Source organism: Haliotis rubra, unplaced genomic scaffold (genome assembly GCF_003918875.1).
Source record: "Haliotis rubra isolate DU_JTF1 unplaced genomic scaffold, ASM391887v1 Scf2375, whole genome shotgun sequence".
Classification (NCBI taxonomy): Eukaryota; Metazoa; Mollusca; class Gastropoda; order Lepetellida; family Haliotidae; genus Haliotis; species Haliotis rubra.
The window spans coordinates 1-8,731 of record NW_025766420.1 but is presented as its reverse complement, the minus strand read 5'-3'; the positions used below and the strand labels follow the sequence as shown (position 1 = coordinate 8,731).

The 8,731-nt window shown below is 36.4% G+C and overlaps 1 protein-coding gene across 1 annotated transcript; it reads left to right on the top strand.

Moving 5' to 3' along the window:
- Positions 1 to 13: 13 nt before the first annotated feature.
- On the top strand, positions 14 to 7,477 carry LOC124278463 (helix-loop-helix protein 13-like). Its single transcript, XM_046714169.1, has 2 exons — positions 14 to 419; positions 7,368 to 7,477. The coding sequence occupies exons 1-2, from the start codon at positions 14 to 16 to the stop codon at positions 7,475 to 7,477; spliced, it is 516 nt and encodes a 171-aa protein (XP_046570125.1).
- The last annotated feature ends 1,254 nt before the right edge of the window (positions 7,478 to 8,731 follow it).

Genomic DNA, 8,731 nt, shown 5'->3' with positions numbered 1-8,731 from the left:
TACAGCTACGACGATGGTTACGCTCAGTACCACAACGACACCCCCGACTACCCATCATGTGCATATGCCGGGCGTGACCCCCGGGACATGGGGAGGGGGATACGATGATGAGAATATGTGTCTGTCCAGGGGCCCGGGGTTAGCCCCGGATTCACCCCCCTTCCAGAGATACGCGGCCAATGTGAGAGAACGAAAACGTATGCTGAATATTAACTCTGCCTTTGAAGAGCTCAGACTTCACGTTCCGACATTTCCTTTCGAGAAGCGCTTGTCCAAGATTGACACCCTCCGGCTCGCCATTGCCTACATAGCGCTACTCAGAGATATACTGATGTCACGTGCGGACCCCCTGGAATTTGTCGAGAACAGTCTAAGACAGGGGACGGAGGGACAGAACGAAGCAATATGGAACACAAGCGGTAAATAACAATATATATATTTTTATGAATTATTTTAAATATGTTTTAACACATAATTCAAATGTCAGTTTTAAGGCACCTTATTTTATAACTTAATAATTAAAATTTAGTAAACTTCGTATATAATGTAGTGCAGTGTTACACCTAGGGGTAATGGAGTAGCTAGGTGGCTGAAGCATTTAGCTCTTTAGGCTTAAACACACGGGTTCAAATTCCATAATGACTTCAATGTGTAGTACCCGTTAAATTACTGATATGATATTGTTGAAATGCTACTAAAAGCGTAAAATCGTACTCATTTTGTATTTGTTTGCTATATGAATAAATGTAAATAAAACTTACTATCCTGCCACTGTCAGTTGCAGTAGCATATCTATACTAATTTTCCGGGCAAAGGAAAGTACGCACCCACGTTTAAAGGCGTCTAATAGTTTAGCAAACAAAAATTTTATTTGATGGTGAAGTATTTCATACCGTGAAGGTCCAGGTTAGAATATTGATCTTCAGTAACCCATGCTTGTCGTAAGAGGCGACTAACGGGATCGGGTGGTCAGGCCCGCTAACTTGGTTGGCACATGTCATCGGTTCCCAATTGCGCAGATAGATGCAAATGCTGTTGATCACTGGATTGTCTGGTCCAGACTCGATTATTTACAGACCGTCGCCATAAAGCTGGAATATTGCTGAGTGCGGCGTAAAACTAAACTCACTCACTCATACAAGTATCATGTTTGTTTTTGGGACCCTCAGTTTGCAGTGGTTGAACGACTGTTTTCAGTCTTCGTACATAGGTTTGTAATTTTATCGTGTCAAATCCAATTTTCAAATGTTGAGTTTCATTCGCCCGGCAATTAATAATGATTTCAAAATCTACTGTCACTTAAAATTTTATATCTATACTGGTTTGAAAATGCAGTAAAACATAAAATTGCATAACTCTATATTCCATGAGACAATTTTCCGTTGTGATTTGCTTCTGCATTAAACTGTCAATCTTATTAATTTATTGTTTATATTAACATTAAACATTTCAGTAATGAGTTATCTCTACTAATGATCCTTGGGCATATCAAATGTCAACTCTGTAAAGAAATATTCAAAATATATTCATGCTCTTTAAGACACGTTTGTATAAATGCTGACACGGCAGTTGTTTATCAGAGTTCCAAGCAAATCAGAATCTACAATTGTTGTTGTCGGCATCCCCCGTGAGTTCACTGACCTCTGGGCAGGGAAGACAAACCATGTGTTATTATTTTTTCTGACAGTGAAATATATTTCAATAATATATATTTCAAATGGTAAAATTACAGTATATGCTCTAGCTTTTCAGCCTCCATTTTCCTTAAAACGCGAACATGTTCTCTTAAAATAATTTTTCACTATTTTACCCAAATATTTCAACAGAATCGAATAAAGAAATCAGATTTCAACACACCCACAAAAGTACAATTTCTTGTTTGAACATATTTTATAAAGTGTTGAAAGGGATTGGGCACAAGTTATGTAACTTATTACCGCCCGCTCCCATAAGAAACATGAACAATAATGAATGGATGTAATAATATTAAGAAATATTATTCATTAATCGAAGCGCTTACTTCGTACAATGTATTTATGCACATGTCTAAAGATATTTTCATTTATGGTATTTAGCAGAGCAGGGTTGCCGTAAAGAATGGTATCAATGTCTAAGTGAACCTATGATAGTTTAAAGTCTTGCTTCAGATCAAAACGGCAGCGGGCAAATTTTGGCATTTTAAAAAGAAATGGTTAGCATCTTCCACCGGAGCACCACAATCGCAAGCTCTACTCTCTGATAAACTAACACGAAACAGATCTGCATGCAATGAACTACACGAATGTCTTAACTTCGTGCGTAGTATATCGGTCTTTCTTTCACCAAAAAGAAAATATTTTGAAACTTTGTCATTTTTTACAGATAACTTTGATTTAAACGATGATAAAATTTCCGATTTTATCATCAGTCTGAATTTCTGAGAAATACAATTTCTGATTCGGCTGTTGAGATTTAAAAACATTAGTCAACTTCTTGTATAATCCTAATCTCACGTTCAGGAATGCATCTCAAACACAATTGTACAATCGCTTGGTTTCCTATTAAAATCTACTCTAATATATTTTTGTGCAAACAAATATTAAATATGCAAGTTAACTTGGTAAAAGGGTGTTATTAAGTGAGAGGGATATGGTAGAACTACATATGGAAAAACAACGTGGTATCATTTTGTTGCATAAATCTGTTTGTAATGCGGTACTTTATCGTCTTTCTCGAATGATTATAAACAAGTAAAATTAACTCATAATAGGGAAACAGCAAAAACCGTTTTCTTGTTTATCTTCGACTAAATATCAAGTTAAAAAATAACGAAGGGTTTTCTCCTGCCCCAGAAGACTTGTATCGAATATATCACTACGTCCTGCACTTTATTGTTGTTCAACATGCATATATACATATAGGCAGTGGAATACTTTTCGGTAGTTTTGAAATGGTAATCTGTAGATATGTGTTTTGTTTAATTTTGTAAGACATTCAACAGTTTCTTTAAAGTTATAATTTTCAGTCAGTTATCGCTGAAATTGAAAGTACAAATATTTGAAATTCTATATCACAATTAAAATGGCCAGTTGTTTTTTACTAACTTTTCAGTATGAATATTCTGTAGAAATTCCATGTATTTTACACACTCGCTGTACATAATGCATATACTGTACATGTTAATGTTAAGATATTCCAAGAAGGGAATATTTAAATTTAAAAGCAACAGTGTTTTCATGACTTAGGTTTCGGCACCTGCCGATGCACTATTGCTTGAATGTGCAATACAAATTAATATCTTGGGAATAGTGTTTTTTATGTGTTAACAGATATGTTTACATAAAGTACATAGGAAGAGCAAGGTGATCTTACATTTCTTATCTTCGACAACCGACATTTAATTTTCACTTTAAAAAAAATATGAAAATACGATCACTCAAAAACGTTAACAAGATTTTCGACCACGAATACTTCGATATTTATACTTTGCATTGAACATGGAAATTGAAAAGGACGCCCACTCCTGTTTAGATAACGATGTTACATAAAGATGATTGTATGGTTTAATACGGTTTAGTGTTGCTCTTCAGGTGAGGTGAGGTGAAATTTGGTTTTACGTCGTGCTTGAGAATATTTCGCTCATATGACGACGTGCATGCGTGTGTATGTGTATGTGCGGCTGCTTGTACTAGCCCAGACTTAAGCTGGTTTTATAGTGCTAGCCCACTGAGATACCATGCCACAGTGAAGCATGAATACCCCACTCAGACACATTATACTGACCCCGAGCCGACCAGTCCTTGTTGTACCCATTAATGCCGAGCGCCAGGCAGGGACCAACAAGTACCATATTTTAACGTCTTTTGGTATGACGCGGTCGGGGATCGAACCCGCGACCTTCCGCTCTCCAGGCGGACGCTCTAACCACTACACCACGGAGGCGGTTCCAACTCCTGTTTAGATAAGGATGTTACATAAAGATGATTGTATGGTTTAATACGGTTTAGTGTTGTTCTTCAGATTACAATGAACACATTAACAATGGCCCGAGCTGATTGTTTTGGGAAAACCTAAATCACCGGCCATATAGTTTATCTGTTATTCAATATTCAGTTTGAATGTTATAGCATGTTTGGTTTGGTTATTATTGGCGTTTTTGTTTCTTGTTTAATACTGGACACGAAACTGTTCCACTTATATATGATCAAATATGAATTAATAAACTTACCATAAACAAAAGACCTGTACACTCAAATGATGACGACATCTGTAGTAAGATAAATATTAATTTCTGACACATTTTTGAAAATGTATGTCACATGGACATTTACAAGCTGGTATGTTGAAGAGAAACAGTTACTTTGGGGATAGACAACTTCTTTAATAAAAGAATAAATAAATGCATATTTATAATGCGCCCCTTCCACACCCTAAGGCATGCTCAAAGCGCTACAGAATATTTACACTGGAGTATTTACGGATGAAGTTATACATAATATACTGAGAAAAGGTGGGATTTAAGTCTGGACTTAAAAATGTCAATTGTGTCAGAGCATTTAAGGGCACATGGGAGAGACGTTTATTGTGACGTTTGTTGTGTCGTTTATTGTAAATTTACTAATTAACATGCGGTCACATAGCTGGAACATTTTCCTGTATTATGATGTAAATAAGACTGTATAATGTGCTACAATTTTGTAACAACGGGTATATTTCTGTAAATATATCTTGGTTACACGTGTATATTAAATACAAAAAGATATTTACTGACAAAGAAGTTCCATTTCCCAATTAAATCCAAGAGGGAAAATGAGAGAGGGAAAAATATTTTATTACTTGATCATGATTTTCACACAATGCATGTATGTCTTAAGTAACATGTTATAAGGCTACTGAAATAATCAATTATTATTCTCATGAGAATCACACATGTCAAAGTGACACGGGAATGTCTTGAATATATCACTGATGAAGTACATGAAACACATGACAAGCTTAAGATAGTCTGACTGACTGACTGACTGACTGAGTTTAGTTTTACGTCGCTTTTAGCAATGTTCCAGCAATATCACGGCGGGGGACACCAGAAATGGGCTTCACACATTGTGCCCATGTGGGGAATCGAACCCGGGTCTTCGGCGTGACGAGCCAACGCTTTAACCACTAGGCTACCCCACCGCCCCGCTTAAGATAGTAAGAATGTTAGCAGGTATATCTAGTTCGTGTCTAAACATTACATAACATTATTTTAAATTTAGAAAATAAAGTTCAGTACTTTTAATTGTCGGGGACATAAATGTTGTTCATATATTATTGAATTGACGATGGCGATAAATAATATTAGCGATAGAAATATACTGCTCCTATATTCTCGAAGGCGTTATATTTGAGAATGAAATTTGTATCTTGTAGCAGGTAAATTGAAACAATGGTCAGATTCTACAAGAAACTTCTTATTTTTGTTCTAAATGCACATGAGGGATGTGAAATAATTTTGAGGACATAAATATATTTTGAGGGAAGGACAATAATTTATTGTTCAAGAAAGAATAGTAACTTCGACATCTCCTAGAGCTTGTCCCTAAACACATGTTCCGTGATTGGAATGAGTTATCTTCTATTGTTATATATAGGAGATTTGATGAAAGCCATGACTGACTGACTGAGTTTAGTTTTACGCCGCTTTTAGCAATATTCCAGCAACATCACGGCGGGGGACACCAGAAATGGGCTTCACACAATGTTACCATGTGGGGAATTGAACCCGGGTCTTCGGCGTGACGAGCCAAGGCTTTAACCACTAGGCTACCCGGCCCGATGAAAGCCATGAGGTGTACGCAGCATGAATGAGTAAATGTTAACGTCAGAACTCTCCACTAAAATGAGAAACGAGCTCGAGAGCTATGGACGGATGAAAAAGGATGTTTTCACCATCAACGAAACTTTAAATATTATATGGACATAATGTGTAATGTGCTAAAAACTGATAAGAATGTTTTGTATGTGTATGTAACATGTCTGTTTCAAATACAAAATACCATAATGTGTTATAACAAATATAATAGCTTTTGTAACAAAATAATAAAAAAATAATGAAAAAAAACCCAAACACAACTTAGTAAAATATACAAGCGTATGAACGTCAAATGTTCTATATCGTGTTATATATACAAAATATCTATATCGATCGATATACGTATGAAATACGCAGCACTTGTATTAGGTAAAAATGTTAACATTGGCGGCATCGGATCTGAAAAATTCATTGCCCGGGAATAAAAAGCATACACTGGAAAACTGGATTTGGCCCAAGAATGACAAACATTATCAAAATGTTAGTTGGCTGAAAACAGTCACCGAAAAAACAGCAGATTTGGTTCCAAAACACAAATACAGCGCCATCAAACAACCATTCCTCGGTTGCTTCATTTTTAGCCACAATTTAACATGGGATGTATTTTCCCATTTGTTTATATTGTATATTAACGGGCTGATTTGTATAGAAATTGATACATGTAACACTCTTAGGCCTTCGAATACTTGGTCTGTATATTTATGTGAAGAGCTGTATTGTCGATAGTCAAAATATAAATGGAAAAAATGCTCTGCTAATCGTTAGCAGTTGATGATGTGAAAGAAATCAAATCTAAGTGTTGTTTTTATTGAAAATCAATGTCTCGCTCAGTCTTTCCTATTATGACCATCTTTTCAATTGAACGAAGAGCCAACAAAAACATATATTCATATTTTATATTGGATACATCATTTGTGAAATGTTGGCTGATATGTAAAACCGCCGTAAAACCAACTAACTAAATAAAATAAAAAATTCTGCATTAAAATTATTATAAAATTTCATATCTAGTTTATTGTTTCATTGATTTTAAGAAGCACTTTAGCGTACTATAACTAATAATAAATAAGAACACAGATTTTGTCTCCTGTTCTTATTTCTTCACGTAACATTCCTTACCAGTCTAAAGACCAGTCTCTAAATATATGTATGTACAATTTTGACAGAAAAAAATAATTCCTGTAAATTGAAAAAGAGCTCAAATGGGATGGGAGATTCAAAACCTGAACCTGAGGAAATCTAGACTTGCTTCATTTAATCTTTAACACTCGGAAACAAGGGGCTTGGCGGAAGGGAAAATAATAAGGTACAGGGACTGTGAGACAGAACACATTGACATACCCACTTTGTTTGAGGGAGGCGTTCATGTTAAAACTGCGCCATGGTATTTCACTGTGCTTGAGAGCCGCTGTTAACATGGAACATCTTACAAGCGACGTTAACACCCAAATAGAAATCCGTGATATTATAATGCAATTGTAAAAGGTTATATGATACTTTATTACCTTACTAAATGGAATATGTCTCTCTCCAGATCTCACAGCGCGGCTGTCGTGGGTGAAGTGGGAAAGCCTGGGGGTGCGGCGGCGGCCCTTCCTGTCGTCCCTCCCCTCAAAAGCCCGAAGCATCCCCGGGGACGACTGATGACTGGATGCCAGGCTACCGTTCTGAGAGGAGGGGATGGGGCGGGGAGACATGACACACAGGACTAAAGTGACCTCCCCAGTGTGACACTCAGCAGAAACATTCTCAGATCACCCTTAAAAGTTGAAATGAACAAAATTCAAATTCAAAATCAAATTGCGTAATTTTTTGTCGCCGTGTCACACAAGGTTGTTATATTTGTTAGTGTGTATTATAGTCTGTTTGCAGTGAAAACGTACCGATGAATTTCACTTTAAACAAAAAAGTAAATCAAATAAATTGAAATTAAGATTGCGAATCCTCATAATTTTACCTTGCCAACTGACCATTTAAATCTCAGAATTTTATTCAACTTAGGATAAAAGTTGTTTAACAAACGATTATAGTTTCAAATCGCTATTATTGGTTTGTATTACAAGGGGGTATGCACATTAAATGAAACACCGAGAACATGTAGGGTTGGTCTAAGTTAACGCCCATCACGAACCGCACGTGCATTTGTGTTACTATTCCAACTACTGCGCTTACCCCCTTGTAATACAAACCAATAATGGCGACTTGAAATTATGATCGTTTGTTAAACAACTTTTATCCTAAGTTATATATACTTCTGAGATTTAAATGTTCAATTGGCAAGGTCAAATTATGAGGATTCGCAATCTTCATCTCACTTTATTTGATTTACGTTTTTGTTTAAAGTGAAATTCATCGGTACGTTTTCACTGCAAACAGACTATAATTTGCTACAACGGTTAACTCCCCCACTTCGTAAAAGCACGATTTGAAGTGGCTATCGCGGTAGAATATTCACAAGGATGGGACAGTCTTGAAAACATTACAGTCTATATCAGTTAACATTACAGTTTGTTTATTAATATTCAGTTATTGCTAACTTTCACCGTGTACAGTTACGTTTTGCTATATAGTAGGCCTACATTGCAATAACTGGTGGCATCAACAACACGTGTGTTGGAACAATCTACATGGAAGAACCACGAAGTTCTTGGTGCCAACACCAGGGAATAATTGTGTCCAAGAACCGTGGATTTTGTGCAACGAGCATAAGTCCTGAAGAGAGTCAGGTACACAAGTGTGGTTCATTCTTGTTCAGCCATATGTGGATGGGATCTCTAAAATCCGGGCCAAGGAAAGTTGAGCCGGGCCGGACCAGTAATACTACAAAATGGATTGCACTCGGATGTGAAATACACTACCTTCTATATATTATCAGTATTTCGTTGACAGGATTCAATC